Genomic DNA, 15,953 nt, shown 5'->3' with positions numbered 1-15,953 from the left:
TTCAATTTTTATTCCATCAATTCCTGGTGCCTTGTTCTTTGCCACTTCTTTCAATGCACTTTGGCCTTCCTCTCTGAGTATCATTGGCTCTTGTTCATATGGTATCTCTGGAAATGGTTGAACATTACCCATTTAGTAACAGATATGCCTTACCCCTGGATTAAGTGTTTCACAAGGATCTTGGTTATTGTTCTTCGTCTGCTATGGAGCAGGCATACAATAAATATTGGTTGACTGCATGAGTGGGTGGATGTTCAGGATACTGATGATCTTAATTCAGTCATTTCTTACCGCTCCACTGTTACAACCTTAGTCTTGTTGTTGTAAAGTGCCACCAAGTCAGTTCCGACCCATAGCGACCTTGTATAGGGTTTCTGAGGAGCGGTTGGTGAGCTTGAACCACCAACCTTGTACTTCAAACGGCTTAGCAGTCTGATGCATTAACCCACAGCGCCACACCTTAGTGTAAGTCACCATTATTCCTTGTGGCACTGTCAGATCAACACTGGACTGCTAACTGGACAGTCCGCAGCTCAAACCCACCAGCTGCTCCTCGGATACTCTATACAGGGTCACTATGAGTTAGAACCAACCTGACAGCACATAGTAACAACAGTAAATCCAGAAGTAGTCTTCCACATGGTCTTTTTGCTTCTACCAATGCTCATCAGATGACGACACTCTAGAGACTTCTAATCTGTTTATTACTTTTATTTGTACTTTGAATAAATATGCACTCCTTATCATGACCTTTTAGACCCTTTATGATATGTCTGATGGTCCCTTTGATGTTATCATCTCATGTACTTCCCTTCCCTGGCTGTGCCTACTTGTTGTTCCTCCAACACAGGCAAAGTTCTCTTCCAGGGCCTTTGCTCTGTTTTTTTACCCCTTGGAAGTGATTGGTTTGCTTCCTCTCTTCATACAAGCTCTGGTCTTCTTTTTAGTTCCCTCTCTCCCAGATTTATTTTTCTTGGAACATTGACCTCTCTCTGCTTTGGTATTATGTGATATTTGTGCCTTTACACATTAAGATTCTCTCCACTGTTTAACAGTAGTCTCTGTGAAGGCAAAGGATTTGCTTTGTTCACTGTTATAGTCTCACACATTGCCTCGCACCTAGCAAACAACTGATAAGCATTTGTGGATTAAGTTAAGTGGATGTATTCTTTCCCCTGGAATCCTCGAAGTCATCTGACTACATACCTATTTTCACTTGACTATACAGCTACTAAAAGTCCTTCTCATATTTCTTTCTTTCTCTTTTTTCTTTTTTAATTTTTATTGTGAGTCGAGTTAAAGGTTTCAGTTTTACATTCAACAAATCATACACTTTGTTTCATTACAATGATTATAATCCCCTCCAAGAATCATCAGTTAACAGTATTTCTCTCTCTCCACTTTAGCTCTTTTTTTAAAAAAAAACTCAGGCATATATAATAATTTACACCACCAAAGGGCACATTCTGCAAGTCTGCCTCCTGGCTGCCATCTCTCAGTCCCTCTCTTCCCATGAATCTAGAGTCCTCAGCTGCTACCTCTCTCCATGTCCCCATCTCTGCCTCCATCTCTGGTGTCGCTGCTTCTCTGGATAGGTTTCCGCATTTCACTTGTGCTCTTCTCTCTTGATGGTCTTAGGGTCCTCTGTTTCTGGTCATCTTTCAATTTCTAATTCAAATACATTCTCTTTTCACCCATTCCTAATTTCCAAATGAGACATTATTGTTGTTGTTAGGTGCCATTGAGTCGGTACCGACTCATAGCGACCTTATACACAGCAGAACACAGCACTGCCTGATCCTGGGCCAACTTCACTACTGTTGCCACGCTTCAGTCCATCGATGCTGCTACTTGGCCAATCCATCTTATTGGGGGTCTTCCTCTTTTTCTCTGACCCTCCAACTTACCAAACATGATATCCTTCTCTAGTGACTGGTCCCTCCTGACAATATGTCCGAAGTATGAAACATAAAGTTTGGCCATCTTGGCCTTCAAGGAGCACTCTGGCTGCACTTCTTCCAAACAGATCTATTGGTTCTTTTGGTAGCCCATGGCACTTTCAATATTCTCCTCTAGCACCATAACTCAAAAGCATCAATTCTTCTATGGTCTTCCTTATTCACTGTCCAGCTTTCACATTTATATGAGGTTATTGAAAACATCATGGCTTGGGTCAGGCATACCTTAATCCTCAAGCTGACATCTTTGCTCTTCAACACTTTAAAAAGGTCTTGTGCAGCAAATTTGCCTAATGCAATACGTCGTTTGATTTCTTGACTGCTGCTTCCGTGAGTGTTGATTGTTGATCCAAGAAGAGTGAAGTCCTTGACAACTTCAATCCTTTCTCCGTTGATAAGAATGTGACATAGATAATTTAAATGAAATAATTGAAATACAAATTTTCATATAAATTGTTTATTTTAATTTATATTTATAAACCAAAACACCCACTGCCATTGAGTAGATACCAACTCATAATGATGCTATACAGTGACTCTATTCCTGGTGTGGCACTGTGGGTTAATGTGCTGGACTGCAAAGTCAGTTTGAACCACAAGATTGGCAGTTCAAGTTCACCATCCGTTCCTTGGAAGCTGTATACAGGGTTGTTATTGGTCAGAACCTACTTGATGGCACTTAACAACAACAGTAACAATACTGGACATAGGAATCCTGGAAGCATAGTGAATTATGAGCTGTACTGCTAACTGAAAGGCCAGCAGTTCGAATCCGTCGCTCCAAGGGAGAAAGATGAAGATTTCTGCTCCCAAAAAGATTTACCTCAAAAACCCTATACCAGGTCACCATATAGAGAACTGCTTTTTTGGATTTTGAGACTGTATGTCTTTACCGAAACAGACAGCGTCATCTTTCTACCATGGAGTAGCTGGTGGGTTTTCACTGCCCATCTTTCAATTAGTTGCCCAATACCTAATCCACAGCATCACTTGGACTCCTTAACATTTATTGTTGTAGTTGTTAAGTGTTGTTGTCCATTCTAATTCATAGCAAACCATAGGGCTTTCAAGGAGTGACTGCTGGGTTTGAACCGCCAATCTTTCAGTTCAAACAGACCTTGCAGTCAAGTGCTTATACTACAGCCAGAACCATACCAGGACTCCATTTATAGCTATAAGAATAACATAAATGCTAGAACTAAACATCTTGGTTTGGGTCAAAGATGTTTGCAAAGCTACAGGGAAAAAACAGTACGAATCTTTCAAAAGCATCAATTGTAAAGTTTTAGAAAGAATGGAACCAAATTTCATTGTGTTCAAATATATCAGGATTGGAGGAAGATTCATTAACAACCTGGGATATGCAGATGATACAACCTTACTTGCTAAAAGTGAAGAGGACTTAAAATACTTACTGATGAAGATCAAAGCCTTAGGTATGGATTGCATCTCAATGTAAAGAAAACAAAAGTCCTCACCTCTGGCCCAATAAACAACATTCTTTTCAACGGAGAAAAGATTGAAGTTGTCAAGGACTTCACTCTTCTTGAATCAACTACCAACACTCCTGGAAGCAGCAGTCAAGAAATCAAATGACGTATTGCATTAGGCAAATCTGCTGCACAAGACCTTTAAAAGGGTTAAAGAGCAAAGATATCAGCTTGAGGACTAAGGTGCGCCTGACTCAAGCCATGGTATTTTCAATAACCTCATATGCATGCGAAAGCTGGACAGTGAATAAGGAAGACCATAGAAGAATTGATGCTTTTGAGTTACAGTGTTAGAGGAGAATATTGAAAGAACTAACAGATCTGTGTTGGAAGAAGTACAGCCAGAATGCTCCTTGGAGGCCAGGATGGCCAGATTTAGTCTCTCATACCTTGGACTTATTGTCAGGAAGGATTAGTCGCTGGAGAAGGATATCATGTTTGGTAAGGTGGAGGGTCAGAGAAAAAGAGGAAACCCCCAGCGAGATGGATTGGCCAAGTGGCAGCATTAATGGGCTCAAGTGTAGCAACAATTGTGAGGCTGGCCCAGGACCGGGCAGTGTTTTGTTCTGTTCTGCATAGTGTCTCTATGAGTTGGTACTTACTCGATGGCACCTAACAACAACAACAAATATATATCATATTGAAATTTTTGTTGCTTTGTGCCATTGAGTTGGTTCCAACTCATAGTGACCCTGTATAGGGTTTCCAAGATTGGTTCGTGCGTTTGAACTGCCAACCTTGTGGTTAGCAGTCCAATACTTATTCTACAACATCATAATCACTAACCACTCCCACTGACCTCCTGTTGACTACTAGAAAGTTTGCAAAGACAGAGTAGAGCTGAGTTTCCTAGGATGTAAATTATATGGAAGCAGACTGCCACATCTTTCTACTGAGGGGAGCGGCTGGTAGGTTCAAAATGCCAACTCTTTGCTTAGCAACAAATGCTGTAACCACTGAACCACTAGGGCTTCTTATAAGTCATCAAATCATTAAAACACTTTTAAGTGAATTATTTCTAAAATGACTAGTCATATATGAGGAGATGCACCTTCAAAAGTTCATATTTGAAAGTTATATACTTGTTTGAGTGAAGTGTTAAATATTTTCTAAACTACTCCAATCTTGTGGTTAGCACTCCTGTGCCTATCCTACACTGCCACACCAGGACTCCAATTAGAAATTTATTGAAATGATGCTGCTGGCTCATTAAACTTTCTTTCTGGAGCTCTGGTAGCATAGTGGTTACGAATTGGGCTGCAAGCTGCAAGGTCAGCAGTTCGAAACTACCAGCTGTTTCCGCGGGAGAAAGATGAGGCTTTCTGCTTCGTAAAGATTTCCAGCCTCGGAAACCCTGTACAGGGCCGCTATGAGTCGGAACCGACTCCATGGCACATAACAACAACAACAACAACCAACTGTAGGTCAGCAATTCAAACCTACAAGGTGCTCCTTGGAAGAAAGATGAGACTGTTAAAGATTTAAAGCTTTTGAATCTTTAACATTTACAGCTTCTGAAATCCTATACAGGGTTGCTATGGGTCAGTGTCCTGGTGTGGCACTGTAGGATAAGCATTGGACTGCTAACCACAAAGTCAGTGGTTCATGCCTACAAACTGCTCTTCGGAAACCCTGTAAAAGCTTGCTGAGTCTGAACTGATTTCATGGCATTTACCAATAGTATACTGAGCAAGTTAGTCAGTGAAGTTATTACTAACTCTATCCTATATAATCAGAAGCAAAACCTAAGAGAGTAAGTAACATTCTGAGCTTTGATGATTTACGAAGGAGGGAGTTTACTATTCAATTTTCCCTTCCATAAAAGTTTTTCTACTTTTTTACTTCAATTAATTAATGGTATAATATGTTCATTTAAATTTATCAGTGATATAAAGCGGTAGGTAAAAATTGTTGTATAGTGCTGTTGAGTCATTAAAAGGCTATGTTAATATATAACATTTACTTTATTTTTCTAGATCTTAACGTTTGTCTGTGATGCCTGCAACAATTTTACACTTCATGTTCCTTCTAAACTAGATGCTGAGAAATTTATTGGTAGAGGTAAGAAACTGCCAAAATGTGTAATAAATCAGAATTTGATATTATCTTTTGCAGTTAGTGTAAGTTTTATAAGATAAATGTGATGGGACCAAAAGTTACAATTGATAAATTCTGCTTTTTGATACATGTGGTTTCATTCCAATGAAAAGAATATTATTCTTCATTGAAAACATCACTATATGAATTAGATAAAAGGCTGAAGTAATAAAGCAACTGCTCAAATATTAATAACATTATTAGAAAATATTAATATTAGATGGAGGATATGAACTATAAAATGCTTCTATGATATTGAGAAATAGTGTTGTAACTATTTTTTGTTTAAAGGTCTTATTTTTAAAATTTTATTTAAAAATATTTTGCATCTATTGATATTTTTCCACTGTTTTCTCATTCAGCTGTCTGAGAAAATATTGAACCAATGAGAAAATAATGACTATTTAACAGCATATTTCATGAGTTCTGTAGTATTTGATGTGCCACTCTATATCTTATTTTATTTAATAAAGAATGCTTTTTTTGGTGTTATGTGTTCAAGCACTGAATTCCAGATTCTTCTTCCTTAGAAGGATGTTAAGTAGGTATAAGAAATGAGGTATGTGTTTAAGTAGGAACCAAGGTGATGCTGTGGGTTAGGCATTGAACTGCTAATAACAAGGTCAGTGGTTCAAATTCACCAGCCATGAGATTTACAGTCTCAGAAACCATGTAAGTCTCAGAAACTGTATATAGAGTCACTTTGAGTCAGAATAGATTTGTTGACAGTGGATTTGATTTGGGTTTGTATGTTTAAGTTCAACATAACTGATGGTGGTGGTGTGCCGTGGAGTTGGTTCTGACTCACAGCGACCCTGCATAGGGTTTCCGAGGCTGTAAATCTTTACAGGAGCAGAATGCTTCAACTTTCTCTCACGGAATTGCTGGTAGTTTAGAACTGTTGATTGTGAGGTTAGCAGCCCAACTTATAACCACTATGCTAACAAAGCTCCTTTCATCATAATTAGCAATACAGATATATGAGAAATTTAAAAAAAACAAAAAACACCATTTAAATGAAAAATTTACAAGACTCAGTATATTTAATTTGTAAGTTTTTGGCTGTCTCTGAAATGCATAGATTATTGAAAAGCTATTTATTTTTATGTTTTACCTTACAAATTATTGCTATGTGTATTTTGTACAGTTAACCTGAAGGATTGCTTTAAATCTGCAAATCTGATTCACTCCAGTGATCCTGATTTCCGAATTTTAGAAGATGGCTCAGTTTATACGACAAATACTATACTTTTGTCCTCAGAGAAGAGAAATTTTACCATATTACTTTCCAACGCTGAGAACCAAGAGAAAAAAATAATTGTACTTTTAGAACATCAAACAAAGGTATCCCAGGCTATATAAATGGAGTCTCATAGTGTACTTTCTTCAAGTATAATTCACAGTACAAAGGAAGATGTAGAATCAGAAAGGATATGGGATAATAGAGCTTTCTGTATGAACACAGGCAATTTAACTATGTTCAAATAGAAAATAGTTATACAGCATAGGTCATTATGGGTTGTTAATCTTTTTTGTTAAGGACATAAAAGAAGAGGATTTGGCATAGATACAGCACCAGAATTGGAATAAGACACAAAGAAACATCTCTTTATGTTTACTGTAGAATGGATAGATGTCCAATAACCAGTTTTGAAATTTTTTATCTCCGGAGGTTTAATCCATCATAACACAACGTGTAGTCTTAGAAAATAGATGATGGTTTTAGGTGGAGGTTTGGGCTTCATGCATGATTATTGTATTATGACCTCTAACATGAAAATTACTTCTGTTCAGCCACTGACCACTACTTACTGCAGTTTGAAAGTTGGAACTGTCACTATATTTCTCTCCTTTTTCTAACACAGAACTCTCTGTTGGTTCCCTTGCTCTGCCTAGTTGCTGGTGAGTGGGAGATGCTTATGTTCAATTTAGAAAGATACATGCTCTGCAGATTTTCACTGCATATCTCTCCACCCATGTTATTGCATGGTGATACTGAAATAGTAATTTATTTTTATTATTTTTTTAGCTTTTCTTCTAAGCTTCCAATTCCATTTCTCTCTTTTCCATTTTACCACTAAGTTGTTTTCTAAAAGAATTTCTGTGAAACAGTTATGCAGTTATTAGTCTTAATTATTTTGTTTTCAAATGTTGGTATTTCGTTTGGTTTTCAAGCAAGCATTACCCTTATCTTATACTTCTTCAGCTAATTCTTATGAGAGGTAAAGGATATATCAGTATGATAGTCTGAAAATAAATTATCATTAACTCTTTTTTGGTCTTCTAAATTGAGGTATTAAAGAAAAGGAATTCTAAAGAAAAAGTTCTGAGACGTGCCAAAAGAAGATGGGCTCCTATTCCTTGTTCAATGCAAGAGAATTCCTTGGGTCCTTTCCCACTTTTTCTTCAACAGGTACATTCTACTTTCCTTTTATTTTGGAAGTCTATGGTTTCCATCTTTTTTTTTTTTTTTTTTAATTTAGACACTGAGCATTCAGTTATTTAAAAAAATGATGTGTTTGGGTGAGTATGTGCATACGTTTCAATATCTGACTATAAATTTTTGCGTTTTTAATCTACTTAGTTTTTTGTAAGTTTTAGTCAAGCCAGTGTCATTTATAAAACTGAAAACTATCAGTAGGGTTCAACACATGGTTGCTTAGTGAATTTTCACATCAGAAAGGTTATCAGAGTGTCTATGAAATAAAATACTCCATAAAGAGGATGTCAATTGCTGATAAAAAATCAGATGCCATAAAAAGGCGAATGACACAAATACTTTGTTACTTATTCTAAGGCTCACTTCTCCAATCACACAAGATCCACATATTTTTCTTTGATCTTTCAATAGAAATCCCAGTAAACCATGCCTTCTTCCACTGTTAGTGACTGCTGTCATTTAGTTTATGACATAGTTACTTTTCCCTCAGTTCTTGAAACACTAAAAGAGAATCTTCCTTTGTATCCTACAGACAGATTTAATCACTATGAAAAAAGAACATATTTAAGTAGAAAGAAAAAACAATTCTTTAAATAATTGTGCTAGCCATACTGATATAAAGAAAGTTACGATCTTACTGAAAGAGTGAAAACATCTTAGAAGAAAATGACTTTGGAATTAAGGACCAGACTATCATACTTGTCAACATATTGTGCCATTCTTACCTTCATTCATACATGTTTTACCTTGATTCATACATGTTTTACCTTCATTCATACATGTTTCCTCCCACTCAACTCCTGTCATTAGGAAGACACTGACAAGTAATGGAAATTCATGAGGGAAAGCATTTTCCAATATTATGCCCTGTAGTCAGTATACTTTCAATCCAATGTCTTCAATATTATGGCACATATATTAAAAATTCTGTTCTTCTATAAACTGCATTCTTAAAAAACACTTTCCATATTGATGAGACTTTGTTTTCTAAAACAGGAAAGTATCATAATCTAAAAATGTTTGCTTCATGGGATTGTCATTTACCCTTTATAGTATTCCTGAGTTGTTCTGGAAAACAAAGATGCTACATTATTTTCCTCATGTTCGCTCTTTAAATTTCTCAGTTACTAACCTTCATTGTTCTATTGTTGTTTTGTATTTATACACATTAATAAAAAATAAAGAACAGATTTTTCCCATGAATTATTAGTTGGAATAATAAATAATATGGTTGCATAAATATATAAATGGAAGTTCTTATGAAATATAAATTTTTCTTTTATGTATATATCTCTTTCTAGATTCAATCTGACACAGCACAAAACTATACTGTATACTACTCCATAAGAGGGCATGGAGCTGACCTAGAGCCTGTAAATTTATTTTATGTACAGAGAGACACGGGAAACTTGTTTTGCACTCATCCTGTAGATCGTGAGCAGTATGAATCTTTTGAGGTAAAACTTAAAGTTTATATATTATACTAGTAAGTACTATGTTTGGCCACATAATAATGGGTTAAGTGTTGGGCTGCTGACCACAAGGTCAGTAGTTTGAATCCACCAGCCACTCTTGAGGAGAAAGATGAAACTGTTTGCTCCCGTAAAGATTTGTAGCCTTGGAAACCCTAAGGATCAGTTCTGCTCTGTTCTGTAGGGCTGCAGTGGATCAGAATCAAGTCAGTAGTGGCTGGTCTTCTCAGTTCATTTGCCCTTTTTTTGTTTTTGAATTTCTCATATTATGGCCTGATGGTATAGTGCTGTAGGATAAACACTGGACTGCTAACTATGAGGTCACTGGTTCAAACCCATCTGTTGCTCCTCAGAAACCCTATGCAGGGTTGTTATGAGTTGGAACTGACTTGATGGCACTTGACAATGACAAAATATCTGCTATCATGGAGTTGACTTAAAACAAAGATTATTTTGATGGAAAAATCAGTAACACTGGGTTCTATGTAGATTGGTCCTGATATTATAGTTTTACTACTTTTTTCCCCAAAAGAATAAACAGTGCCACTTGAAAGAGCAGTTACTTAGTTGGCAGAAAAGATCAATGAACCTCTTTATGGTACAGAAATACGATAAAAGGTAAGTAAGGAAGAGATATCACAGCTCAGTACTTTTGCAATGGAAGAAAGCTAACTTGTGGTGAGCAGGTAAGAAGGTGTGAGTAGTGGTTAGCTGCTGGTTTGCTGGTGAGTAGGTTCCAACTCACAGTGAAGATATACATTCTGAGGCTGTAAACTGTTATAGGAGCAGAAAGTCTCATCTTCTCCAGAGCAACTGGTAGATTCCAATTGCTGATCTTGTGGTTAATAGTCCAGCTCGGAATCCACTACACTACCAGGGCTCTTGTTTAATCATCTGCTTAACGTATTGGAATGATAATTACTATATAAGTTTTCTACCAAATTATGCTTTTATTTCCCAATGGTACCTCATCATTTTGAGCTACGTAGTGTTAATGATTTTTGTGTTTATTTTGAATGAATTCATTGCTTATAGTATATATTAGCGAGCATTTCTAAATCTAAATGTGTAATTGAAACTGTACATGTCTGTTCAGTCAATTCAGTACATTCTACTATACTGAATCCATCCAAAATGAAACTGCTTTTTTATAATAACTGCTACAAGAAGAGTTGGAATTGATACTCATATAATAAAATGATAAGAAATTGCATTCTATGTAATATAATGGATTATGAACTAGTCTGCTAATTGCAAATTTAGCAGTGCTAATCTACCAGGAGCTCCTCAGGAGAAAGATGAGGCTTTCTGTTCCCCTAAAGAATTACAGCCTCAGACACCTTATACAGAGTGGCTGTGAGTCAGAACTGACATCCCAGCACACAACCACCAACCACCACTTGTATAATTGACAGCCATTCATCTGCTCTATTTCTGACTCCTTTTTAAAATTAAAAAAATGTTTTAGAAAGAGTTCTGTTGTTGTGCTTTAGGATGATGTGTTGGACTAAAAGATCAGTTTGAACCATAAAGTTGGTGATAAGAATTTACCAGCAGTTCTTCAGAAACCCTATACAGGGTCTCTATGAGTCGAAACTGACTTTGCGGCACTTACCAATAACAACAACCATCGATATGCTTAAAATCCCAACTAGTAGAAAATAAAATAATATCCCAGTTTCATGAAATCCTAAAGAATCCAAAGTTAAAAAAAAAATTCCTGAAAGCTGCATTTAATATTCAAAAGCTTTCAAACACAACACAACAGAACAAAAACATCTATAAGATTGTTTTGGGAAAATAATAATAAAAACCATTAGGCTCCTGACAACAGTACAACAATGTGAAGAGCCTAAAATGTATTTATGCTATTTAATTAGATACATTAAAACATCAAATGGTGCTTTCTTACACCAAGAATGTAACCATCTCTGTTGGCTTTAAAACAGTAGTAAGTGGTGAGGCTGAATTATCCAAAGTAAAGTTCAGCTAAATTTGAACCATATCTTATTTTAATAGATTATTGTCATTCTTTTTTCCTCATAGTTAACTGCCTTTGCAACAACTTCAGATGAGTATACTATAGAATTTCCATTGACCCTAGTCATCAAAATCGAAGATGAAAATGACAATTACCCAATTTTCACAGAAACAACTTACGTTTTTACAATTTATGAAAACTGCAGAGTTGGTGAGTATCTACTTTAATAATATGTTCTTGTTGTTAGCTTCTGTCAAGTTGGTCCCCCTGATTCATGGTGATCCTACACACACTGGGATCAAATCATTGCAATCCATGAGGTTTTCATAGGTTGATTTTTGAAAGTGGACCTCTAGACCTTTCTCTGTAGTCCGTATTAGTGTGAAAACCTGCTCAGCATCATAGTGACATAAAATCCTCCACTGATGGAGCAGTGTGACATCAGTTGAGGTACTTTGGCCCAGCACTGAACCTGGGTCTCCCACATGGAAGATAAGTATCCAATGCCATTTATTTTAATAATATTTGTTGTGAGTTGCTGCAAAAAATGGCACCAAACTACTCTTCCTACACTGAACTCTCGACTTGCTGAGGTCGATAATTCACTACATTGACCAGACAGAACTCAGGCATCATACTCACAGTTATGGAGCTTATGAGGAAACTTAGAAAGTTACAATTCAAGATCAGAAAATGTTAGAGTATAGTTGTTCTAGGCAGGACAGCTTCTCCTATGCCTTGTCCACAGGTAGTCCCTTCTCTGGCTGTAAGCCCTAGACCTTACATATGACCCGTTCTTACAGTGCTACACAGTTCTTTAAGGGCTGCTGATAAATACCCACGGGGCACCCATTCCACTATCAGTTTCAGCCTGAAGATGCTTGGTTCTAGTTCTTTGGGTCACCAAATCTAACTCCCTCAATCAAGTGCCTGGTGACAGCCCATTCTGGAAGCAAGTCTCCTCCTGAAAGCGCTCAGATTTACTGGCTTCTTGGGTTGGGAAGCCCACTGCTCTGTCTCATGCTCTGGCTCTTGGTTCTGCTGTTCCTCCTCTGTCACTCCTCTGTTGGCACAGCTCTTTCCCTGGGTAGAGGAGATTCAGTGAGCAGGGATCTCAAGGTCCAAATGATGTGCTACACTCCTGGTTCTTCTCTATGATACAGCGATTCCCTTTCTGCTTTTGAAATGACTCATTTTATACCATGTGAGAGTCCCAAGTTTTCACAATTTGTTCTGTTGACAGTCACCTACAATGGGATCATATAATCTATCAGAATCCTCCTCTACCTTCTCTTACCCAAACCTATTAGGAAAAAGTTATTTGTTGGGAGTTTACAAAGATTGTGTGTAGAAGAGACATGAACTAATTCATTACACCATAGTTGCTGCTGAGTAGAATACAACTCATGGTGACCCCACATGCATGTAGTAGAACTGCTCGATAAGGTTTTCAAGGCTAAATTTTCAGAAGCCCATGTCAGGCCTGTTTGCCAACGTGCCTCTGTTGTTGTTGTTAAGTACAGTCAAGTCAGTTCTGACTCACAGTGATACTGTATGGTATTTCCGAGGAGCTGCTGATGAGTTTGAACTGCCAACCTTGTGGTTCAAACTGACCTTTCTGTCCTGTGCTTATCCTACAGCACCACACCACAACTTCAAAGTGCCTCTGGTTGGGTTGAAACTGCTAACCTTTTGGCTAGTAGACAGGCATTTCAGCATTTTTTCAGCAATGTATTTCAGTTAATAAGATAAATTTCATTATTGTTGTTGCTATTAAGTGCCATGGAGTTGGTTTTGACTCATAGTGGCCCTGTACAGGGTTTCCAAGGAACAGTTGGTGGGTTAGAACTACTGACTGTGGTTCACAGTCCAGTGCTGATCCTATAGTGCCACACCAGAAGTCCACTATTTCACAATTTCACTATGGCTAGTGGAAAATAACATGTGTTGGGAAAGAACAATTCCCTTGCTAGTCAGCCTGCACTGGGTGAAATTTTACTTGACCTTTAACTAGCAAGTTTCTTAATCTTGCCTAACCCTAATTTCTTCATCTGTAAAATGGCATTTTGATATGCAAGATTGTTATGAAGATTAAATGAAGCATAATAGACATAGAATGCCAATCATAATGCCTGAAAATAAGAGTAACTCAATTCATGCTACTTTGCTTTTCCTGTGTGAGGTAAGCCAGATATACTTTTATGGGGACAAACTCTAAGAGGAATCAAATTTTGAGCAATGAAGACTTAGCCTTGAAGGTATCTACTGATACTAAAAATATTAAGCACTGGACCTTAAAGTCTACTTGAAGAGAAAAGTCAGTGGTTCAAACTCACCTGTTGCTCCTCAGAAACCCTGTTAAGGGTTCTTATGGGTCAGAACTGACTCTACCGCATTTAAGAACAATGATAGTGATTAACTAGTTGATAATATTGTGGGCATTATCTTAACTATAAATTAAATACAATAAACATGTGTAACGTCACCAAATTTTTATATGTTAACTTTGAGATGTTTAAATATTTAAAAGGAAGTGGTACTTAACAATACTTAACATAGAACTTTGAAATTTGAAAGAAACCATTACTCTAAAATAACAACACTATTTTGAGATTGATGGAGAGGAGTGAAATAAGAGGAACAATTGAAAATGTTGTCAAATGTTTGGAAACTAAAGGAGATTTTGCAATATATAGGCTCTACTGTGGGACAGGTATGCGCAACTGACAAAGATGAGCCTGACACAATGCATACACGTCTCAAGTACTCCATCATTGAGCAAATCCCAGCGTCACCTACACTGTTTTCTATGAACCCCAAAACCGGTGTCATCACCATGGCATCATCTCAGCTAAACAGAGAGGTAACTTATTCATATTAATATTACTGAAAACCTTAACATGACTGTTTAATGCTGCCTGTGTACCTTATTTGCTTTGTGTTTTTGAAAAGCATGCTGTGAATCTCATTTGAGAAAGATTGGACTTCAGCTATGTTAATGGTGCTGTTGTCGTTATGTGCCTTGGGGTCAGTTCTGACTCACAGCGATCCTGTATAGGGTTTCCAAGACTGTAAATCTTTTTGGGAGCAGAACGCCTCTTCTTATAAAGAACATTAAATAAGCTTCCTATACTAATTTTGAAATGTTAATTTAGTCTCTCCTGATTCATATGTTTTAGAAGATCAGGTTTCCTAATATAAGCATATTCATAGTATAAATACAAGGTATGTCAAATATGGAAAGTGAAACTTTTGGAAATTGGTTATCTATAAAGAAAGATATGCTTTTGTTTCTCTCTCATCTCAATCATTTCATCTAAATTCTTCCACATGGATTAATGACAGTAAAATCTGTATCTCTCTAATCACTGGTTTCCCATTTTCAGTAGGCTGCTGGAAATCCTTGGATGTCCCATAGGTTTCAAAGATGAAACACATCCAAAATTAAATTTATTTTTCCTTCTAAATATGCTTTCCTTCCCATGTTTTCTATTTAAAACAATAATAATGTGTTTATTTCCTGTAAATTATTTTTTCTGTTGTCTCTTCGAATTCATGTTGTAGAAATTGTATTTGATGTTTCCTCTTGCTCTCTGAGTCAACTAACTTTCCAAAACATACTATTATTACTTCCAAAATTATTTTGAATTTACATTTAGCTAATTCCATCCTACAACTATTCTAGTTTAGTTATTTACCCACTTATTCAACTATTAACCTCTTCCACAAGTCATTTATTCATCTGAATTATTATAGGCTTACTGTTCTGTTTACTGAAAGGAGTCCTGGTTGAATAGAGGGCTATGAATTCGGCTATTAACCACAATGTCAGCAGTTTGAATCCACCAACTGCCCTTCAGGGAAAGATGAGGCTTTCTGCTTCTGTAAATATGTACAGCCTCAGAAACCCTATACAGGATCGCTTTGAGCCAGAATTGACTCAACAGCACACAGCCACCAGAATTATTTACTATATACTTTTATCTTTAATCTTAAAATATAGTATTATGTGTTTATCAGACATTTCTTTGATTCTTCAAATAATATTCCTGTCTTCTTTCTCTCCTTAACTTTCATGGATTCCAGCAACAAATCTAATTCTTTTTTTAAGTTTTATGATCCCGTTACATTTTTAAAAGTTAGTGAGCATCCCAAAGAAATATCTATTCATGTACATTGTAATTGTTGATATTTACATTAGCATTTAAAACTGAGAAGAATTTAAAATATGCATATAGTAACTCATTAAAATAGTAATAAAACAATCAAAAGTTAATATAAATAACGTTTTTATAAGAATAAGTACATTTCCAAAACAAAAAATACTTTAGTGAGAAGAGTGACTTTTTAATACTTTTTTTAAAAATATTTTTATTTTCTGGCTTAATATAAGATAGCTAGTTTTTCATATTCCCCTCTTCATTCAATCTGTTATAATGTGCAATTTTAGCTGAAGTATAGCTCTGGTAGCGCACTGGTTATGAATCGGGCTGCGAACCTTAAGGTCAGAGGTTC

General features: G+C 36.6%; 1 protein-coding gene across 1 annotated transcript in view; it reads left to right on the top strand.

The window, feature by feature from the left end:
- DSC2 (desmocollin 2) overlaps positions 1-15,953 on the top strand; it is a 41,883-nt gene that overhangs the window by 6,902 nt on the left and 19,028 nt on the right. Inside the window, exons 2-7 of the mRNA XM_006835124.1 lie at positions 5,425-5,509; positions 6,693-6,889; positions 7,839-7,958; positions 9,287-9,442; positions 11,504-11,648; positions 14,135-14,301. Coding sequence (XP_006835187.1) covers positions 5,425-5,509; positions 6,693-6,889; positions 7,839-7,958; positions 9,287-9,442; positions 11,504-11,648; positions 14,135-14,301 — 870 coding nt within the window. The remainder of the gene's footprint in view (positions 1-5,424; positions 5,510-6,692; positions 6,890-7,838; positions 7,959-9,286; positions 9,443-11,503; positions 11,649-14,134; positions 14,302-15,953) is intronic.

Source organism: Chrysochloris asiatica, unplaced genomic scaffold (assembly GCF_000296735.1).
Source record: "Chrysochloris asiatica unplaced genomic scaffold, ChrAsi1.0 scaffold00015, whole genome shotgun sequence".
Taxonomy (NCBI): domain Eukaryota; kingdom Metazoa; phylum Chordata; class Mammalia; order Afrosoricida; family Chrysochloridae; genus Chrysochloris; species Chrysochloris asiatica.
This window is presented reverse-complemented; position numbering and strand designations above follow the sequence as displayed.